This window comes from Gobius niger (assembly GCF_951799975.1).
Source record: "Gobius niger genome assembly, chromosome: 14".
Classification (NCBI taxonomy): domain Eukaryota; kingdom Metazoa; phylum Chordata; class Actinopteri; order Gobiiformes; family Gobiidae; genus Gobius; species Gobius niger.
Genome location: NC_136865.1, coordinates 27,961,745 through 27,984,914, shown reverse-complemented (window position 1 = coordinate 27,984,914; position 23,170 = coordinate 27,961,745). Strand labels below are relative to the sequence as shown.

The 23,170-nt window shown below is 44.4% G+C and overlaps 1 protein-coding gene across 3 annotated transcripts in view; it reads right to left on the bottom strand.

Moving 5' to 3' along the window:
- Nucleotides 1-726: 726 nt before the first annotated feature.
- Nucleotides 727-23,170, bottom strand: part of grin2da (glutamate receptor, ionotropic, N-methyl D-aspartate 2D, a) — a 492,433-nt gene continuing 469,989 nt past the window's right edge. For all 3 annotated transcript variants that reach the window (XM_079570853.1, XM_079570852.1, XM_079570854.1), the window contains 2 exons: nucleotides 20,832-21,002; nucleotides 727-4,282 (listed from right to left, as the gene is read on the bottom strand). In XM_079570853.1, the coding sequence (XP_079426979.1) occupies nucleotides 1,169-4,282; nucleotides 20,832-21,002 (3,285 nt within the window). In that variant the 3' untranslated portion in view covers nucleotides 727-1,168. The remainder of the gene's footprint in view (nucleotides 4,283-20,831; nucleotides 21,003-23,170) is intronic.

Genomic DNA, 23,170 nt, shown 5'->3' with positions numbered 1-23,170 from the left:
TGACAAGTCAAAATATTGTACAATTAATCGCTTAGATGCTTCATTTGAGGTCGTCCAAGTTTTTAGGGGTTCAAACATTTACCTTTTGAGAACAACTTTGGGACACAATGTTTCCGCAGGTTGTCTCAGTTCCATATGGACAAAACACAAATAAAATTCAGTTCCAACATCGAATGTTAAAGAGCCATTCAAAAGAACTACTGTCATTCCAATAGAACCACAACATAAGATTTACATGAAGTGTATTCTCACTGAAGCCATACATGACACATGAAGTCTATTTTGTCGTATTGTGGCGCTGATTCCGAGCTGTTCTTTTTCATGTAACATTTCTCAACAAACTTGACATTTCCACTTTGTTCTTGTTACACCAAGTTGTTCTGACAAATGCAGTGGCTGATGTGTTTATAAAAATACTCTGGCTCTATTCAAGTACAAGGTTCTAGTAATTTCTTGCACAAACAGTCTCTAAAAAATGTGTTTGTTGTGTTAAAAAGTTGGCTCAACCATGTAATGTTGGTCAAAAGTTGAATGATAATGGACAACTATACCACATCCAGTCTCACTTCGGCAAACACATTCGAACTCAGACATGGTACTGGTCAACCTCCTCTCCCACTAAACAAGAACGTATAGAACATACACAAAGTCGCCTGGAGCAGGCCTCACAGTTCTGCGGGGATGTAAACAGTTCATCAAGGAAAAAGGAACTATAGGTGTAAGTGATTGGTTTAAGGGAAAAATATCTTTAAGAAGTAGGTATTCTGTGTTAAAGGCTTCTGAGAGCAGTAGGCCAACAGTACTACAAAGTCCCCGAGCCCTCAGCGAGTTTGCTAAATACAAACGACTGCTCTAGGTGAACGTCCAAAGCCCTTAACTGAACGTAGCAAAGATGTCCTCTTCAGTTTCAGGCTTGTTTTGAGTGAAACAAGTTCAGAGAATGCACATTGATGCTGTGGTCTTTCACATATTGAAAGATAGTGACCATCCCCAGTGGGTTAGTTTGGCTTTTAGGTTTCTTTGTGCAGAACTATATGAAAGGGCTCAGAGATTATTGAACTAACTTAGCTGCCCTGCCTTGGTCGATACTGGGCCTGCTCATCCATTCACCTGTGTTTAGTGTTAGCCCATCATCAAGGCAGTCCTGTCCTGTCCAGTCGTCTTGGGTTCACACTTCACTCTCCACGCTGGAGAAGTGGGCCGAACCGCGGCGCGAGCACATGCTCTTGGCTTTTAAGGGTAAATGCGGAGACTGGGGGAATCTCTGGGGTTGAGGGGCGGAGCGTAGTCTTTGATACTGCAGTTTGGCACTTGCCGAGGCCATGGAGGAGGATGGGGGGGCGCCCGGCGTTGACGAAACCACAGAGGGGGAGGAGACCGATGAAGAGGAGGTTGGTGGAGGGGCGTGGATCGAATGGGACGTGGATGGCGGCGCAGGGAGAGCTGGTACAGCCGGCGGTAAATTCTGCAGTAGCCCAGAAGGTGGCGATGACTGCCTCCCTCTGTCCCTGTCCCTGTCTGGCCTCCCCCGCTGTTGCATGCTAAGGTTGGACTGGCTTCCGGCTGGATTTTGTGAACGATCCGGCTTGGACGATGAAGAAGAGTCATGTTTGGGTTTCATGGGGCCTGCGCCAAAGCTCTGGCAGTGGTGGTAGAGCTCCTCCTGGCTTCTGGACATAGCGCGAGACCATTTGGCGGACTGCGGGTGGCGACGCGGAGACTGGTAGGAGGGGCAAGCCGCATGCCCTCTGCTTTTATCCTTGTACTTCCTCTTGCTCTTCTTCTCGTCCTGTATATGCAGCTTGTCCACGGACCAGTACCGTCGGGGAGGGGGTGGGGTGAGCGGCGGAGGGGGCCAGTGCGAGCCCGATCCCCAGCCTCGCTCGCCACCGTCACCCGCTCCACCCCCGGACCCCCACCCGCTCTCTGCCGTACCCCAGCGATCACTTCTCTCCAAAAACAGATCATCCCGACTCTCGACACTTCCGATTTTCTCTCTGGACGGATAAGTGCTAAAGAACCAGCCTCCCCCTCCGATCCCGCCCACCGCTCTGCCTTCGTGATCCTCCCAGTACCTCTCGAACTTCCCAAACTCTCCAGAAGACCCATCATCGTCCGAATATATCCCGATAACCTTATCCCGCTCCTCGTCGGACATTGACCTACCCCCTGTTCGCCTCTTACCCCTGTCCCCTTTCCTTCTCTCTTGATCCGAATCGTCTTCATCTACGTCGGACTCCCACTCGTGAAAAGACAACCCTTCTTTCGAATGCACCTCTCCTCTATCGTTCCTCCCTAACAACGGCCTTCTCTCCCCCTCCTTACCAGTCCCTTCTCTGTCCGAACTTTTACTCTTCCGTCTTTTCGAGGACACCGGCAGCAACGGCAGAAAGGCAGATGGGATGGAGTCAGAGGTTTGGTTCCCCCCTCCCCAAAACTTAACAGACGTAGAAGGCTTACTGCTCGAACTCTGGTACTGCTTGCTATTTCTCCTCCTATGAAGCCTGTCCTTACCTCGGCTCTCTTCCACCCCTTCATCTCTATCTTTCTCATCTTTCCTTTCGTCATCTGCGGGAGGTATGTTCCACCCGTAACTCCTGATGGAACTTTCGCTCTTCTTCCTAAACGACTCTCGCCTCAGAGGTGGGTACGAAGTGTAGTCCGGCGTCCCAGTCTTGGTGTCCTCTCTTTTCTCGCTGTCTCCCCCTTCTTGCTCTGACCTCTTGCGCTCCCGCTTGCGCCCCTTATCGTCTTTTTTCCTTTTTTTCTTGGCCTTGCGCCTCTTCCGCTCCCTCTCTCTTTCCCTCTCCTCCCGTTTCTTTTTCTTGCGACCTTTCTTCCTGCGTTTCCTCTCTCGTTCTCTCTCCTTGTGTTGCCGCTTCTCGTCTCGAAGCCCTCCTGCCACGTCGGCTCTCGGAGCCGTCGTAGATTCCCTCCTGCCCCGCTCTCGGTCCGCCCAGGATGCCCACCACTCCTGCAACTGCGCCAACTGGCTGCTTGTGCGCTCCCTCACGAAATCCCTCTGAGGGCGCGGTTTCCTGGGCGGGACCGGCGGAGGGGGCGGGCTGCACGGCAGCGACCTCGAGGACATGCGGCGCGAGCGTGCCTTCCGCCGCGACCCGAGCAGCAGGCTGGACTCCTCGGTCAGCAAATCCGAATCGATGTCGTCGTCCGGCGTGAATTCTCTGTCGCCCGCTCTGTACCGGAAGCTGAGCGAAGAGTTGTACGAGCTTTCGCTGGAGCAAGACGAAAGCGAGTTAGATCTGGAGAGGGACGCCGAGGAGGAAGATGAGGAGGAGGATGAGGAGGAGGATTTGGACGACGACCCGCTAGTGCAGGACGAGTAGAAACGGCAAGGCGATGACGGGGTGGTTGGCGTATGGGTCGGGGAGGAGAGCGGGACGGGCAACGGCGGCGGCGGTGGAGGCCGTCTGCTCCTTCTGCCTTCACTCGGGCCGTATCTGCCTCGTCGCCCTAGCGGGAGAATATTCTCGTAAAGGGGACCCCCCGAACCTTTCCTCCTCACTTGGGATAGGCTACCCCGCCGCCAAAACGGTGGCCTGCGCGGAGACGAGGGCAGCGGCGGTGGAGGTTTCGGTATCAAATGTCCCAGACTTTGTTGAGAACTTTTCACGGGCCTCGCCATCCCGGACGCTTTCGGTACTCCTCGTGGATTCGCTGAGGGCTTGTCTTTCTGCTGGTCCGTGCTCGCCCCCAGCTCCGGGTCGATAGGTCCATAGTACCTCTTATACTCCTCCAAACCTGGGTCCAACCCCGGCCCGCTCGGCACGCCTCCTTGCAAACTCCAGTGCTGCCCTAGACTTTGCTGATACTGCGATTGCGACGGCAGTTCCGTTATCCCGCCGGCTATGCCCCCGATCCCGATGCTGCCGCTTCCCGCGCTCACAACCTTTTCCGGTTTCGGCCTGTTCCAGCGATCCACTACGGCGAGCCTGCGATCGTGACGGGGCAGGAACGTCGAACACGGCATCGGCCCTTCCAGCAGCGGGCTATTCGACGGTCCCAACGCCATCGCCGAGTGCCCGGTGGTGGGCGGAGATCCCGGTAGCATCGTGGTGTAAGTCTGGCCCTGCGCCGGCGGCGGGTGGAGCTTCTGCTGCGGCTGATGCTGGACCATGGCTATAGCGGTCGTGTTGTTGACCGTAGCGGTGACGAGGTGCTGCTGCTGGGCGCTCGGCATGCTGGTCACAGAGTGGTACTGGGGCAGAGAGCCGCCTCCCGGTGCCGTCTCGTCCTCGAATTGGCAGCAACTGTACATCCCCTGTGTGGAGAGATAAAAGAGAGATTGTAATTAGAAGCACCGGCTGCCAGAGATGATAAGGTTCAAGCTGTGAGTGTCTGCGTTCGAGAGATATTACAGTCAAGGTAAAACGGTGGGCACATTTCAAAAACATTTATCATTTCACAGGCACTGGAAACATCAAAGTGGTATTTTCGTAGCTAAATTGCAAAAAGGATCGGGACACACAGGCTCAGAGATTTCAAAAGCATTGATTACGTTGTATTTCAATGCATACATTTCAAATGAATGACACACAGTTTTCAGTGCTTTAATACAGTTTAAAATAATCTTCGATGAATATGGAATATCAATTGTCATTGCACAACTGCAGAGGCTTGTAAGTAAAGTGTATTTATATAGCGCACAGTTAAAAATCACAAAATGTTGGAAGAAATATGAATTGAAAACAACAGAAGAAACAACATAAAACTGATGATGACAAACGCAAAAAATCCTTCAGCCAAAAGTTTCCTAAATAAAGAAATCTTCAAAGGCTTTTTAATCTCTTAACCCCCACCTTTACCAAGCACATTTTCTCCAGGTCAGCTTTACCCAAATCTAAAAGCTTCTTGACTGGAGAGTTTACAGCCTGTAGGCCAGGGTAATGCTTCATTTGAAAGCTAAGAAAACTGATGTAAGATTTTTCCTCGCAATGTGATAACATTTTTGTTGTATTTTTGTCATGTTTTTTTTTGTCGCAATTTTGTCAGGTTTTTGTCGCTTAAAAAGAAGAATACATTCTTACATTTTTGTCACCTGTTTTGTTGCGTTTTTGTTGCTCCTTTGATGCTGTTTTTGGCTGGGTTTTCATCCTCAATGATCTCTTTTTTGTGGATATTTTCACTATATTTCAAGTTGCCTTAAAGGAATAGGCCACCGTTTTTACATACTGAGATATGCTCTTACCTCACTTTAGCCGAGTTAATATATCCCCGTCTGGTCTTTGTCCGTGCGCTCTGTCACGCAAACGGAGCACATACGCAGCCTCTCCCACATGTCACATAGCTCCAAAAAAGCTCACGATAGAAGCTACCAAGCTCTTCCACGTGTTCCCTATTTAAATAAAGTTACGTGAAGTGTTTTCATGCGAAGTATATTTACACAGAAATGTAGCATGTCGATTTTATAAGCAAATAAAAAGGGGGACTATATTGTGAGGCGTAATGATACGAGGAGCAAAACGTCCGTGCAGTAACTCCTAAAGGTTATTGACGGAAGTGAGCGGGGGAAGTCTTTAGGAGTTACGTTTAAATAGGGAACACGTGGAAGAGCTTGGTAGCTTCTATCGTGAGCTTTTTTGGAGCTATGTGACATGTGGGAGAGGCTGCGTATGTGCTCCGTTTGCCTGGCAGAGCGCACGGACAAAGACCAGACGGGGATATATTAACTCGGCTAAAGTGAGGTAAGAGCATATCTCAGTATGTAAAAACGGTGGCCTATTCCTTTAAGATTTGGGTAAAGTCGAACTGGAGAAAATGTGCTTGTTGCGGCGGGGGTTTAAGAGGTTAAAATAATCCACACAGCCGAGCTCATGGAGGGACTGGGGCAAGCCTTTCCAGAGTCTTGGGGCTACAATTTGAAACGCTCCCCGGGTTTTCAAATGATTTTCGAGGATCTTCAGGAGACCCTGGTCTGAAGACTGAAGGCCTGAGGGGTCAGCGATTTACTGAGGGGCCTGACCACGCAACACCCAGAGAGTCGGGACTGGACAGGAAGGAAGGGAATCTTATTTGTGTATCACTTTTCATATGACACAAGTCACACCCAAAGCGCTTCACACATGCTTACCACCATGCTGATGGTGATAAGATACATTTGTAGCCACAGTTTCCCCTGGGGCAGACTGACAGAAGCGAGGCTGCTCATATCTGCGCCAATGGTCAAGGAAGCCGATGGACACTTGATAGAAGTCTGGCATTTTGTACAATCTGTCTGTTCAGAGTCAACCTCTTAACCCCTGCCTTAACCAAGTGCATCTTCTCCAGTTCGGCTTTTCCCAAATCTAAAAGTTTACCGCCTACAGGCCAGTGTAAAGTATTTGAAAGCTAAGACCTACAAAACTCATCTAAACAAACCCTTATCCATGGGTTGTTGCTGTGTTCTCATCACTTTTTTTTCATCACTTTTTTGTTACATTTTTGTTGCTATTTCCAGACATTTGTTTCAGGAAGCTTTCAGATTTGGGTAAAGCCAAACTGGAGAAAATGTGCTCGGTTCAGGTGGAGGTTCTAACAAGTGAAAAGAGAATCACAATAACCAACGCCGCCACTTGTAATCCACTCAGTAACGACGGCAATAATGTGGAAACCAAAGCATTAACTCTCTTTTACAAACCCATTATCACGTTTTTACTGTGGCCTAATTTAATCACATGAACTTATGTTTTGCGAAAGCATCACCACAGCTCATTTCAGTCTACATTAGTCTGAGAAAAAAACATCAATTGCTAAAGTAAACAAGGTCTTCCCCGACATGGTTAGGTCAGAGAAAACTTATGGCAGCAGAAAGAAAGCAAACGAGCAGCTCATTATAAACCCGACCTCTGCAGAGACGGGCCCAGACGGAGCAAAAACACACACAAAAGAACTCCAGCAAGCCTTTTTCTCAAGTCCTTGAAACTTCCCCCCGCACTGCGTTTCTTTACTTTGCTTTTAACAAACAACTTAATGGGGTTAGGTCGCCGCGTTAAAGCAGAGTTTGTGAATAAGAATAATGGAGTAGAGGTAGAGGAACATGCAGAAAACAGTCTGGAGTCTTTTTAAAATATTAGTTTAAAAGTTGGCTTGCCGACTGCTGACTAAAATCTGTACTGGACCTTTTGAACTAACACTTTTATTTACTGGCTGTGAAGGTAGCATCTCTCGCCTCCCTACAAGAGGTCATAGGTTTGATTCCTCTGCCTTTCTATGTGGAGTTTTCACGTTCTCCCTTTGGTTTCCCCTACGACTAAAACGCACAACAGAGTCCCCTCATCTGAAAAAGGTGCCCCTGGAATATCTGGATTATATATATGTATCTGGAGGTAAACAACCAGGCCTCCAGACAAAAGACTTATTCAAGACGTTCTCATTATTCAGGACATTTTCAAGTTCAGGTTCATATTACAAATTCTCATGGCCTGACCTGCCACTTTGTATTGAAACCGTGAGGGCCATTTGAGGGGGTTTTCACACTGGCCCTGATTAGGTCGACCCGAGAGCGATGGTTTTGGGTCCGGGTGAATCCAATCGAGACCGGCTGAAACTGGTGTCTCTCTCGGAGCAGCTCCTCTCGCCTCGGGGGAGGAGCGGGTGTGGTGTGAAGGCGGTCGATCTCAGGTCGAATTTGTTTCACTTTTATTCCCCTTTTTTGAATGAACTCTGACAAATTGGATGAACTTTGTGTCTGGCTGCTCTGCTTTGTGACGACAACACTAGGAGCCGCCATTGCTGTCGTACCTCCATGTAGCCGCTAGTCCCCCATTGGAATTCATTGCGCTTTAGTCAAAAACGACTTTAAAGCCTGGTTTCTAATTTTCTTAAGCTTTCTACAGCTAGATATTCCCCCTGTGAAAATGCTGGGTTTGTTACCAATCCAGGCTGGTTTCAGTGGAAAAAAAAATCGAAATCTCGTACTAATGAGGGTCGGACTGTTAGCATTGGAGCAGTGTGAACTACACGTCACATAAGGGCCGAGTCTACAATGAGGATCCTGCCCTTTATAGGAACATGCTTCGTCAGAGTTGGGGGGAGGAGTCTGTAAATCTGCCATGATTTCCCCCTCGAGTGTGGTCAAAAGGAGTGAGGAGGAGACGTCTATTCTTGTAGTTAGCCTCACTGTAGTTAACCATGAGAGAGACATGACCAGTGTAACGTCAGTGTATACATACGTGTGTGTCGCAGCATTGACAAGGCTCTAATCCAGGGGTGTCGAACTAGTTTGGGTCGTGGGCCGAAATTCAGCCGCCACGGTGGGTCACGGGCCACATACATTGTAAAGGACTGTGGCCTGATGAATAATAACGGCTTACACTTATCGCGCTTTACCTCTGACAGCCTCCACACTCGATGGCAGTAAGTTTATGTCCTGATCTTTTATTAAAGGAACGGGCCACCATTTTTCCATACTGAGATATGTTCTTACCTGAGCTTAGACGAGTTGATGTGTACCTGTCTGGTCTTTGTGCGTGCCTGTGGGAGAGCGTGGTAGCTTCCAACTTCACCCCTGTGTGGAGCTATAGGAATACATTGGGGGGAGGCCAAATGCTAACAACATCTTTGGTCGTCAACTCGTCTAGGCTCAGGTAAGAACATATCTCAGTATGGAAAAATGGTGGCCTGTTCCTTTAAGTTAGTGCCCTCTGCTGGACACGTGTAGAATTCTTTCCATTTTCCTTTTCTTTTTTTTTTAAAGCTGCCCCCTTGTGGCTGGAGTGGGCATTCTAGTTATTTCTTTAAAAATTCATAACTCTGCACAGGAATGGGCTGGAGACTTGTTTTTTTTTTCCAGAAATGAATGCCTTGTTTTTGACACATGTGCTCTTATCGCTTGATCGCCATCATGGGAATAAGCTCAGCGAGAAGGTGTTGCTACATGGCTGATGGTGCAGCTTTTGGAGCGAGAGCATGTGAACTAACACTGAAGCAAATACAGATTAAACTAGTGCAGTGGTTCTCAACCTTTTAGAGCCGCGATCCCCGTTAAAACAGTTAATTAGGATCGTGAAAAAGCTGTGAAAATAGCGACAGAACTGAGATGAAAACATTGATGGAAATGTGCCAAAAAAGTGAGAAAACATTGACGAAAAAGTGACGAAAAATTGATGAAAAAGTGGCAAAAATGTCACAAGAATGTCACAAGAAATGGACAAGAAATTGATTAAAAAATGTGACAAAAAAATGACAAAAATGTGACAAAAAAATGAAAAAAAAAGTGATAAAAAAATGACAAACGTGACAAAATGTGACAAAAAATTACAAAAATGTGACAAAAAATGACTAAAAAATTATGAAAAAGTTACAAAAATGAGTTGAACACCCAACAAAAAAATGATGGAAAAAAAATCTGAAGACGTGTGGAAAAAGATCCTCTCGGTTCAGGCGGGAGTTAAGAGGTTAACCTATATAACTCTTAAAAAACAAAGAAAAAACAATGGCTAAAACAAAAATGAATTAAATTTAGAACAAATAATGACACCCTGGTAAAATAGCATGTATGCTACGACACCATAATAATAATATTAAAATATATATTTTATCTATATGCTCTGGCGACCCCCGAAATTTGTCTTGCGAACCCCTAGTGGGTCCCGACCCCCAGGTTGAGAACCCCTGAACTAGTGCAGTCTCACGTCGGCTCATGTTTGAAGATGTGCTCAAACATGCACGATCTAGATGGGATTGCTCAAACAAAGGCCAACCTTTTTTAATGATCCAAACACATCTTCTGCAGCCATTCAAAACTAATGCAAATTTTGAGTGTCTTTGTGCATGAAAAGCCGTTCTAACTGAAAAGCATGGAAATCAAAAGACACAGTCTAGTTTTCAATATAAAATCCTGTTTATTGTCTGCGTCTGCGATTGGGGCAGGCTCCCGTCCCCTCTCTGTGCTTTGTTTGTTTGCACTTGAGTTAATATAAGACCGCCGCTCCCTTCATAATAAACTCCACTTTCCCTCACCCGCCTCAGTCCGGTACCTGCCATGAATAAAAGATGACACGGAAAGGCGTGAATTAGCACTTCCTTATATAGGCTTTTTCATTTAAAGAAGCTCCAAAGATTTATCAGCCTCGGAACGATGTCGTCCCATTTGTGCAATCCCATATTCCGCAGAGATAGATAGATGGGACTCAATTAGCACTACTGAGGAGGGGCCTGTAAATCTCAGATAGGCTCGCCCCCCCCCACCCCCCCACCCCTTCTCAATGGCTGGCAGTGATTCATAACATCCACAGACATCTTTCACGACATGAAGATAAATGCGCTGAGAGGTTTTGTAAATCAACTAAGCCCCCGGTGGGAGAAGGGGGGGGGGCTGCTGTAGTAGTAATAAAAATAGACCTTTGCGGGCGTGAATCAGCAGTTCGCGCTGGAGAGGCGCAGCACGCGAGGCATAGCGCTGTGAAATTAAAAGGGCCAAAAGTCAGTGGCCGGGTTAAAGGGATTGGACATAGTGGTTCTTGAGCACATATAGCGGGGCTGACGGGGTGAGAGATACAGGGTCAAGGGAGCGGGGGGGGGCTGTGAGGGGTTTGTATCGATAACGCGGACATGGCAGATAAGACTTTTTCTAAGCTTTTCAACATGTGATAATGTTATATTTAGTTATACTTCCAGATTTGAAAGTCTGGACACCTTGGCCAAACTTGTTCTGATCCTATCTGGAGTCAAACTATCGTCCCTGCACAGATGTTTGCTGTTGGCTCTCATTGTTGTCACTTTTTATTTGAGCTGCTTCCCCTTTCACCTCAGCAGAACGAGCAGGATAAGTCTTTAACACATTGAGGCCGCGCTGTTTTGGGGATTTAGCTGTTGAGTGCCAACAATCCAGACCGTTTTTCATGATATTTGTAGCACCACAGCATATTCTATGTTATAGCAATGGGCAAATGCTACGGCTCGTTTTGAAAGATGAGACTCTAAGCTCTCCGTAGGTGAAAACAGTTTAATTCTAACGTGCCTCGGTTCCTGAAAAATCCAAAGCTAAACAGAGGTAATTTTGGATCAAAATCAATTACGGGGGTTTTATGCAACGCTCTCTCTTCTGATGAACTCCTCTCTCCTCCTTTCTCCTCTGCAGGCGCTAACGTTATGGGAAATATATTCGTTTCAAGTCAATTTTCAACAAACAGCCTGGTTCTCAGATTGAAGTCTTAACCCGGGTGTTTCTCAGTCTCAGTTCCCGTCCATGGAGCGATTTTGATCATTTAAAAACTCAGAGAAACGTTAAAATGTAAAACTGTTTCGTAATAAAAAAAAAACAACAACACAAAAGTTTTCCGTTTTTGGCACTCAACAATAAAATAAATGAAAAAAAAAAAGGCTCTGTCTGTGCACGTCCCTGTCTGTCGGGTTTCTTCTAAACCAGGAGTGCCTTAACTTTGTTCCTCAGAGGCTGCATATACAGAGTGGAGGGCCTCAGATCTGTGCCCAATACAGTCAAACATTCTACTGGGTGCTTTTAAAAGAGGATTAATCTGTTCCTACACCTTTATTAAGGCTTGGAACAGCTCTGTCTCTTGAGGTTGTAATCGGGAGGGATTATGAAATTGGCAGTTTGTGAACCAGTTAAACAAGAAGAACACATGGTCTGAGGGCTGCATTTCCTTTGTAGACACATGTATTATAAAAAGCTACAACTACTATATTCGTTGGCTAAAAGGTCAGTAAGTAGTTTAAAAAGCCTGAATAAATCATGATAATGGACAGTTGGTGACAAAGTTCTTGTCTTGAGAAATGCCTTCGAACACAGGACATATGACATCTGAAAAACCTTTTCTGCAATTGGAAATCTCCTCCTCAATCTTAGAGCAAATCACATCAGGCTTTTCTTTTTATTGAGCATAGTGTAAACTAGCCAAAACTACTGTTCTCACAAGAAACAAATCAAAAAACAAAGCTTACAGTTCTGCTGATTACATTTTGCTGCAGCTGTAAAGTAAAACTGATTACCAACACTTGAGTTGTTCCAGCACTTCCCGCGGAAAAATCCGTCTCTTGAACGAATTAGGCAGTAGGAAAGTGTAAGCTAAAGTGCAACAACTGTTCACAAAGCAATTATCCGATTGTATCCAGACAATGATTGGTCAAAGTCATAATGTTATGAGGCTTTACTTCATTGCAGCACTTTACTTTGTGTAGGACCTGTAGGATAAAACTGGCCTCCCCCTGATTCAAAGTGGCACCTCTCTGCAGTGTTCCACCTCCCCGGGCCTTTGTTGGTCCTGTGTCCCACATGAGCAGCTTCACTCCCCCACACCAGCCCCCCCGTCCTCCTCCACATCTCCCCTTCAGCCCCGTGTCTCCGGGAACACACTGCCCCGTTACACTTCACTGCTTTAGCAATATCCAGCCACTGCACCTCCCACCGCCAAAGCCCGGGCAGAGCTTACCGACAGCCACACAACATGTCCCAGAATCACATGTTTTTTAATGTATTTCTATCATGTTGAATCGTTCCCTCATCAGAACCAGACCTACAGTCGGATTTTGCATTAATAATAATAATAATAATAATAATAATAATAATAATAATAATATTGCATTGGTTTTATATAGCGCTTTTCTGGCCACTCAAAGATGCTTTACATTGCACTATTCATTCACTCCATACTTAGTGGTGGTAAGCTACTATTGTCGCCACAGCTGCCCTGGGGTAGACTGACGGAAGCGAGGCAACCAGTCTGCGCCATCGGCCCCTTCGACCACCACCAACCACTCACTCACTACATTCGCCAGGCTTCCTGGTGTGTTTGGTGTGGTTTGGTGTTACCAAACCATCCAAGTAAAAGATGGGGAGGGACATGATTCTGATTCGACCTTCTCTCTCTCTATCTCTCTCTTTCTCTGTATCTCTCTCTCTCTGTATCTCTCTCTGTATATATCGCTCTCTGTATCTCTCCCTCTCTCTCTCTCTGTATCTCTCTCTGTATATTTCTCTCTCTGTATCTCTCTCTCTGTATCTATCTCTCTCTGTATCTCTCTCTCTGTATCTGTATCTCTCTCTCTCTCTCTGTATCTCTCTCTCTGTATATCTCTTTCTCTCTGTATCTCTCTCTCTCTGTATCTCTCTCTCTGTATATTTCTCTCTCTGTATATTTCTCTCTCTGTGTATCTCTCTCTCTCTCTCTCTCTCTCTCTGTATCTCTCTCTCTGTATCTGTATCTCTCTCTCTCTGTATCTCTCTCTCTGTATATTTCTCTCTCTGTATATTTCTCTCTCTGTGTATCTCTCTCTCTCTCTCTCTTTCTCTGTATATATCTCTCTCTGTATCTCTCTCTCTGTATCTGTATCTCTCTCTCTCTGTATCTCTCTCTCTGTATATATCTCTCTCTCTGTATCTCTCTCTCTCTGTATCTCTCTCTCTGTATATTTCTCTCTCTGTATATTTCTCTCTCTGTGTATCTCTCTCTCTCTCTCTCTCTGTATCTCTCTCTCTGTATCTCTCTCTCTCTGTATCTCTCTCTCTCTGTATCTCTCTCTCTCTGTATATCTCTCTCTGTATCTCTCTCTCTCTCTCTGTATTTCTCTCTGTATATATCTCTCTCTCTGTATCTCCCTTTCTCTCTCTCTCTCTGTATCTCTCTCTCTGTATCTGTATCTCTCTCTCTCTGTATCTCTCTCTGTATATTTCTCTCTCTGTATATCTCTATCTCTCTGTATCTCTCTCTCTCTGTATCTCTCTCTCTGTATATTTCTCTCTGTATATTTCTCTCTCTGTATCTCTCTCTCTCTCTATGTATCTCTCTCTCTGTATATATCTCTCTGTATCTCTCTCTGTATCTCTCTCTCTCTGTATCTCTCTCTCTGTATATTTCTCTCTCTGTGTATCTCTCTCTCTCTCTCTCTCTCTCTGTATCTCTCTCTCTGTATCTGTATCTCTCTCTCTGTATCTCTCTCTCTCTCTCTCTGTATTTCTCTCTGTATATCTCTCTCTCTCTGTATCTCTTTTTCTCTCTCTCTCTCTGTATCTCTCTCTCTCTGTATCTCTCTCTCTGTATCTGTATCTGTATCTGTATCTCTCTCTCTCTCTCTCTCTCTCTCTCTGTATCTCTCTCTCTCTCTCTGTATCTGTATCTCTCTCTGTATCTGTATATCTCCCTGTATCTCTCTCTCTCTCTGTATCTCTCTCTCTCTCTCTCTCTGTATCTGTATCTCTCTCTGTATCTCTCTCTCTCTGTCTGTCTGAATCTGTATCTCTCTCTGTATCACTCTCTCTGTATCTGTATCTCTCTCTCTGTATCTGTATCTCTCTCTCTCTCTCTCTCTCTCTCTCTCTCTCTCTCTCTTACACATCAAAAAAAGCCACTGTTTTCACTTTTAAACAGTTCTGGAAAATATCTATTTGTAATATTTCTGACAACAATAAAACATCCAGGTATTATTGCTTTTAAACGCCTGTGCACGGTCATGTTACTGTTGTGAGACACAGTCACTGACACAGTAACGTGAAACAACAGCTGGTGCGAATAAGAATCACAATTAGATTTACAATTTGAGTTTTAACAGATTAATTCCTCTTGTTTGTGATCTGATAACTAATCTTTGAAACAATACTGACAAGAAATGGTTTTCTAATTAAGAATCATGAGCATCTTTGTGGAGGTATGAATAGCTTTGGCAGATTTTATGCACAAAACCCCCTGTGGAGCCAAGACACTGTGCGTATTTAGTTTGCTGCTTAGGTTTTTGTAGCGCAAGTCTCTGCAGTTTGTTAATTGTGACCATAAACTCCCAGACTCACCGTGTGCCAGTAGAAGTCCAGTATCTCGTCTAAACATTGTTAAAAGTTATTTTTACACTCCGCTCTTGTGCGTTTTCTCTCCTCCATTCTGCTCTCCGGAGTCCTGGCCCCGTTCCCTGGTAAATATGTCCAGGACCTCAGACTGAAGTGGCCCCATCAGGACGTACTGTAAGTGTGACAGCTACAGTAGGTGATGTCTCAGGTCTGCACCCCCGGGTCCCATCGAGACTCACTGGGCACGACGCCAAACCTGAGCGAGCTCCTCCACCGCTGCCAAGATATACCAGGGCTGAAAGTTTTCTCTCTATCAGTTTGAAAAGGCAATTTGAATGAAAGCAACTCACCAGGGCTACAATTAACAGGATGATTTTTTTGTACTGCAGTGAAAAGACAGGTCACTATGTAAAATCTGCTCACCTTTTTAGACTGGTACAAACACCAGAGTTCAGTTGAGTTTATCATTAACCGACCCCTGACTGTAAAGACCCATAAGAAACTTAAAGGGATATTTCAGGATTTTTGACATAGGGCCTCATTTCCTAGTTATCCAGAGTGTTGCTGATTTCTGGAGATATTTTTTTTTTTGTAATTCATGCAGTTCTTATATTTGAAGAGTTTCGTGACGCTAGGCTAGTGCAAGGCTAGCGTATTTCTATGGTATCAGCTAGCCTGCCTTTAAAACAGTCTGACCTGAGGCAAATCACTTATAACGCCAGACTAACCATATACATGTTATACATGTCTGTGTCCATAGAATCATTTTTGGAATATAACTGACCTTGCATCACATGAATGATCACATTTTGAGGGACTATTTTCTAGCAGATCACTCCACCGCTGCATCGCTTATACAACCACAAAGCTGATGCTGCTCAAATATAAGTTCTTTTACATACAAAATGGTTAAAATTATTCTATCGACACAGACATTTATATGGTTAGTCTGGAGTTATAAGTGATTTGGGTCAGACTGTTTTTAATGCAGACTAGCTGATACCATAGAAATGCGCTAGCTTTGCACTAGCCTAGCGCCACGAAACTCTTCAAATAAAAGAACTGCATGAATTACAAAAAAAAAAATCTCCAGAAATCAGCAACACTCTGGATAACTAGGAGATGAGGACCTATGTCAAAAATCCTGAAATATCCCTTTAAAACATATATAATAAATATACAAAAAATAAAGCTGACTACCTCGCGGATCTCGTTCATTGCGGGTTATTTTTAGAACTGCATTGCAATACAATATTTTTTGTGATATATGATGCAGCCCTAATTCATAATTCCATTTATCCAGACAGCAGAGATGTCCAGGCTTCCCTCTCCACCCACATTTCCTCCAGCTCTTGACATGATTGAGCAGCGGCTCTACTCCGAGCTCCTCCCGGGCGACCCGAGCTCCTCACCCTGTCTCTCCCATCCACCCTGCGAAGGAAACTCATTTCGACCACTTGTATCCGCGATATTGCCCTTTCGGTCATTACCCAGATCTCATCATGATCAAACTTTTTTAATCTCACCTCAAAAGTTCCTCGATGTGTTTAAGAAATACTCACTTCTGTAGACGGGCTGAAAGTCTGAAATATAACTAGCCAGTAGCAGTCTGTCTTTGTTCCTATGGGCGTGAGTGAAATAGATTTTCTCATATCATTTGGATTGCATAGCTTTCCGGTTGATTAACATTTTATTGCGATGGGACCCCACTCAGAGTCAGCCAAAATTCAAATCAATATTCGCTCCCGTCTCTTCGCAAACGCCGGGCCAGTTATAGAACCGTTTAATGCACTGAACGATTTGTTCCGTTTGTTGGGTTTGTTCAGTGCGACCGCTCCTGCTTCCTGAAATAATCGGACCGGGCTTCCATATTGATTATTCCCACATCCGCAAACGTATTAAATTTTTATTCAATTAGTTGGTTACATGTCTCATTACACAAAATCGCTATTGCTGATATTGTGCATTCAGGCAGGCTTATCTAACTGCTTTCATAGAGAGGCTAAAACAAGCACTGGATATGATAAAGCGTTATTACACGTGTTGTTCTGGCAGCTCATTAGTTTTAGTCTTAGTCTTTTGGATGAAGTCTTTCTAAATGTGATAGCTTTAGTCAATAGTTAAAAAAAAAGTTATTACGTATTGGTATTGGCTATAAGCACAGAAAATTGGGATGAAGGTTGACAGGTCGTACTAAGCTTACAGACAGATTACACATGAGGCAGATGTGTTATTGTGAACATCGCTCTCCTCATCCTCTGATCATCGCTTCATCGACCTGCCTTCTGTGTTCAAAACGCTACAGTATTTAATTGGGGACAGAAAAAGGAATTGTCCTGAGCAAAAAGTCCCAGTGCCAGTGCTGTCAGTCAGACCTTGGATCTATGAATTTACCATAATGACCACATTTGAAAGGGAATCCATGGCGGATTTACAGACTCCCACTACCCGGCGCTAGCCTGGCCTTAGCCATCTGTAAAATCCGGTCAATTATCATTTCCCTACATGTACATCTGGGTCTGATCTCTGTGGCCGCGCTACATCGGTTGAATTTCAACCTGCCATTCAGCGAGTGGGGGAGGCGGGGCTTGTAGGTGACGTCAAGCATTTGCTCCGTATTTGCTGGTTGTAGTTTGGCAATGGCGGCGGATACGAAAGTAATGGAAGCTCTTCAATCCGCTCTGGCTCAGCTCCCAAATATCCAGAAATTTAAACTGAAGCCTTGGAATGTGCAAGGAATGCTCCCAAGAGTTATGATCGAGTAATGATCGAGTTATGATAGAGTTATGATATAGTTATGATATAGTTATGATGGCTGCTTCACTCACTCGGGCGCATTACATACGTCATAACCAAACACTAGCGAAAATCAGATCCAATCGTTTCAAAGGAAACGTCTCCCACCTGATAACGGAGCTCAATTGTGAAGATCCAGACCCTTGTGCGAAACGAAGTAAGTACGAGGATCTGGTAAAACCAGGCTATGAAGATCCAGACCCTCTGTACGAAACAAAATGAGTAGGAGGGTATGGCAAAAACAGGCTAACCCTGCGCTGACGGAGCATGTTCCTAAAAAGGTCATAAGGTCATATGTTTATAGCTCTAATGCTAACGGCCTGTCAAACAAAGTCCGGCCCTCATCAGTATATGAGATTTCGAAAATCCAGCCTGGTTTCTTCAATTGTAACTAACCCAGCGTTATCACAGGAGCAAAGCTGTATACAGTTCCAAAAAATGAGAAACCAGGCTATACAGTTGCTTAAAACGTGTGTAAAGTGCAATGCTATCTAAAGGAAAACTAGCTTGTTTTGCTGCCCATGTATGGAGGTACTGCAGCAATGGAGGACAATGTTGGCCCCTAATGTCGCGGTCATAAAGCAGTGCGACCAGCGGCCATTGGCCACGTGCAGCGGGTGTGTTCGCCTTTCCTCGTCAACGAAACGTCTCGTCATGTTTTAGTCAACACCATCACAGTTTTGTTCCACCTGGACTACTGCTCTGTGGTGTGGTCTGGTGCAGATAAAAAACACCTAAATTAACTTCAGACTGCGCAGAACAAAGTGTCCATGTGACTGGAGACAGAGCTGATGATCATGAACGTCTCTCATGGCTCAGAGTTGAAGACAGACTTAAAATGGACATATCATGTGAAATTGACTTTGTTGAGGTTTAAACAATGTTGTAACGTTGCTCCTTCGTCAAAGAAAGACCTGGAGTAGTATCTCACAACATTCCCACAGTTTCCAGTAATCCTCGGACAAAGCTGTTAAATTTAACAGTTTCTTCTTCTATGGTGTCAGCCCAGTTATTATTATGTGAACCTTCTGTCACCAAAGCTTCTGCCAAAGGTACTTTTAAAGGAACAGGCCACCGGTTTTCCAAGCTCAGGTAAGAACATATTGCAGTATGGAAAAATGGTGGCCTGTTCCTTTAAGAAACTTTTGAAACAGTGGATGCTCTCTGGATCTTTGCTGACATCTCTATTATAAGATCAATATATTGGTATTTGTTAACATGTGAATTGTATAAAGGACAAAGGAATAGTAGCTGTTGAGATTATAAAGCTGATGGGGATCCAAATAATAAACATACTGTAAACCAAAGCCATTTTTAGCTCATCACCATAACGTTACTGCCATTTACAAAAGGGTGCCTCCACAAAACGATCTTGTTACAGTCTTCGCTGATGAAAACACTGTAAGATTCCATCATGCTTGAACACCTATTGTAGCATCGCCTCATGTGAAGTGTTGGAACAGTGAAGTTGTTAAAATAAACAAGCTGTAACTGCGGCGACGACAGGCCACTGACTCCGCTATAATGAGCTGCTACTACATAACATCGGTCTCTTCGCCCGGCAGGATTTCACACGGATGATTCAACTCCGCTATCTTAATCTTTGCTAAAAGTTTGCTTGACAATCTGCCTTTAAATGCCATCACTTTATTATCACCATGTTACTGCTGCCGAAAACCCCCGGTCCATTTAAGCGGAGGCCTTTCGGAGCTGATCTGTCGGTCTGATAGAGGGGTAGCATAAGGATAACCCAAAAACAGGCGTTGACGGACTGTCGAGATCGTGCGGCCTCTCAAATGTGTCGAGGATGGTTTGAGGCTAAAATGTTTTTATTAATAAGCCGTCTCTTGCGCTGAGCTGTCATCTGCTCTTTGGCTTTTAGCTACACAGAATGCTAAAAGGCAAAACAAAATGCCTTTGGATGAAATTGGAGAGATGTGGTCAAAGCAGAAACACTCGGATAGGTCGGCCAAAAAGGATCGCACTATAGTGATGTGCAGGGCTATAACTCTATATTGAAATGGATTGAATTTGGTTGGATATAACATTTCCTGTCTGTGGTTTTCTAGTAATGCAACAAATGACGTCTGTTATCTTAAGTTCTATGAATACCTTCCATTTCCTCTACTGTGTCTCCCCTGTGTTCCTTTACGTAACCTTCCCACCCGCCCTCATTTTCCAATTTTGTCATTCTTCCATCTTTTGGGAGGTGAAAGCCTGAGAGCTCATTTGCTTCCGATCGTCATCTTTGCTTATGAAAGCAAGGCTACATGTGGAGATATAACCACCAACTTTGGCCCGGTCGGAACAGTCCCCACCAAAATGTCACACTGTTTCCTATCCGAGAGTTTTTAACACCTGCTGCTCGCACCTTGCTGTTGTAATGTAGGTTTGCATGGAGACATGTGGAGATCTTTCTCATTGAGTGATCTTTCTCAAAAAATTTACAGGGCTTGGAGAAAGGACGGCCAGCATCACTGCACTTTGCTGTTTGGTCAAATATTCACAGAGATCTTCTCACTTTCGGGTTGATAAGATGAGATAACCCTATATTGATCTCACGATGGAGAAATTAACTTGTTACATTCGGCTCTCAAGATCTATCAGAGTGTGCAAAATAGACAGGAAATGTGCAAACAGTAAAATAGTAGAAAAGGAGGTCTCTTATTTACAGTGAGTAGGGGCAAAAATCTTAAGGGGCAGGACAATAACAAAATAAAAAATGAAAGAAATACAATAAGATTAGAATAGACTATGAAAAGTAGATATCATGGTCGGCATTGGCAGTGCAAAGTTACAGTCCTAGTGCAGGTTGTCAATAAGTGACGCTAAAACAGAGAATAAAGTGGCGCTGATGCAGAGAACATTGCACGTAGTTACAGTCCAGGTGCATTTACGTGTTTACGATGTAAATGTACGATGTTTGTAGGTTAATTCAATCAGGTGTTTTACAGAAAATAGTCGGTCTTTCCATTTCTTAGTTTGACAAGTAGAGTGCTAGAGGAGAGCGGCATGTTCCTTATCCTAGTGCACAACAGTGAGGGGAGAAAAAGAGACTGATTCTGTTACCAAAAAAATATCATACTAATATTTTTAAGCAAAGGAATTCAACTAGTCTGTAAATGCAGCCCGCCTAAGCACAAAGGGTGAACAGCAAGACAGGTTAACTGCTGCTAATTTGTTACTTTTTTATGTGTTTAGGCAATCACGGTCTAAAACTATCCTTGTGTGTGTGTGTATGTGTGTGTGTGTTTGTTTGTGTGTGTGTGTGTGTGTGTGTCAGTGTGTGTTCTCTCACCCTGCTGAGCGCCAGAAGGAAGTCCATGCCTCCAGACCTCCTGATGCAGTGGCGCAGTTTCCAGTAGACCAGGTGCTCCCAGGCGAACACCAGCAGGCTCAGCCCCATGGCCACCAGCAGCATGTAGAACACCCCCGCCATGTTGTCTATGTCCAGCTTACTGCTCATCACCTGCAGGGGGCAGCGCCACGCGGCACAGGGGCAGAGGGGCGGCCAGCGGGACATGGAAAAGAGACAAGAATAGGATTGGTGACTTTTGGGGAAAATATGGCATAATACAAAACACCCATGGGTAAGATGCTCACATTTATATAGCTTTTTTTAGCATGTGTATTATTCCCTGATTACAAATAATAATGATGAATGAAGATTTTTGTTGGAATTATAAGGGTGAGCATCATTGAGGAGAAAAATGTCTGCAGCTGTGTCCAAAAGTCCACACTACTCCCTATAGTGCAATATATTGTGGTCACACCATTCTGCAATACATTTTGAAAAACAGTGAGCACTGAAGGCCACAGACAGGTCAATATAGTCCACAAAGTGAGAGTCGTTGGAGAAAAGCCGACAAGTCTTTGAGCTCGACTCAATACGAATGACAGAAAACTTCACAAACGCTGATTTAATCCTGTGTTGGATATTAAAAACAACTCAAAGGTGCATGATGGAACTTTTTATATTTGGGCGTGTTTGACCTTGTAGTGACCCGGCGGCTGTATGAGTGGTCAGCATGGAGCTATCGTTGATGATTTTATTGATTGGTGTGAACAGTTTCATTTGTGTGTCCAAGACCAAGGACACGTTGATAGATTTCCACAAGTCGCCCCCTTGTGGCACTAACACTGTAACCCAGGGAAACCAGGTTGAAGAAGTCTCTGAATACAAGTATCTAGGGACTATTACGGTCTTGCGCTTTGAAGCCAACACTGATGCCATCTGCAAAAAAAGGTGCAGCAAAGACCCTTCTCTTTAAGACACAAAAAACAAAAATCGTCTGACGAAGTTGGTCAAAGTAGGGGTAAAATCATTGGTGCACAGCAGACTCAGATACAGGACCTTCATAGCCGAACAGTTGTACGTAAAGCCCAACAGATAATGGAGTGTCCGGACCATCCGCTCATTAAAGGGACTATACAGAATTTAAAAATGTTAAAATTAAGTATTTCCCTCCCCCTACATGTTTCAACAATGCCCTAAGGTGTAGAATGAGCCCAGACATATTCACCACAATTGGCTCTCAGTTGTTTGCTGGACTGATGATGGCCGTGACTTATTGCTGGGTTGCAGGTGACATCACAGCGTTCTAAAGGCCTATACTATTATATAGAGGAAAACATATTTTGTTTTTGAGGACATTTTTGGTCTTGTACAGAGAGATCATGGACCCAGTGACTGATATTAATGATATTTTTTTTAATTCATATATTTTCTTTTTAGCTACGACTTGTGAAAGTGTAATGCTGTTAATAGGAAAAGGTTTAAAGTGTAAATCGGGCCCATATGGATATTTTCTCACAGCAGATTGTTCAGTAGAAGTGAAAAAACGACAGCCCGTTAGCACTAGCCCGTGGCATGTAGCATCATGTTAGAATTCCCCGTTATTTATGTATTTATGGGCTGTTAAGCTACTTTGCTCCTCTCCATGTCTTTGTTTCTTTATTTATAGAAAGCTATATTGATAATTCAGCATTTGTTACAGTATTTTTTGAATAATTAGAGAAAGTTTAGATTTTTCTCCAAATTGGCTTGTTTCACAATGTGGCTACGCTAGTTCCTCTGAGCTGAAGTTGTGGGCACTAGTACTTCCTGTTCGTATTAATTTCCATTAAGATTTGCTTAGACCCGTTCAAATCATCGTATTTCTTAAAGATTCTGTGGTGGACAGTGAGTTCCTGGTAGATGATCACTTCCTGCAGGTTCATGAGTTGCTACAGTGCAAACATTTTATAGCATGCTAGGCTTTAGCTTCAAGACAAACTATCAATCCTTTATGATCACAGGTGTCTCCTCTGAACTCATTACATCCTACATCCAGATTTGAACACACAGTAAATGATCATCTACCGGAAACTCACTGCCCAGGAAGTACTGGCGCTCACAACATCAGGTCAGAGGAACTAGCATAGCCATAACCGTGCAACAAGCCAATTGTTTTCCCCCTTAACTGCTTTCAAACATGACCATATATGGGCGATCCCAGAGATGCCGTCTATATCTATCCACATGTAAACAAAGATCATACATGTTTGTTTACATGTGGATACCTGCTGCAGCATAATTTCCTTCGGGACAGTAATAAAGTTGAACCAGTTGAACCTTGACCCTTGCTTGGCGCCTGT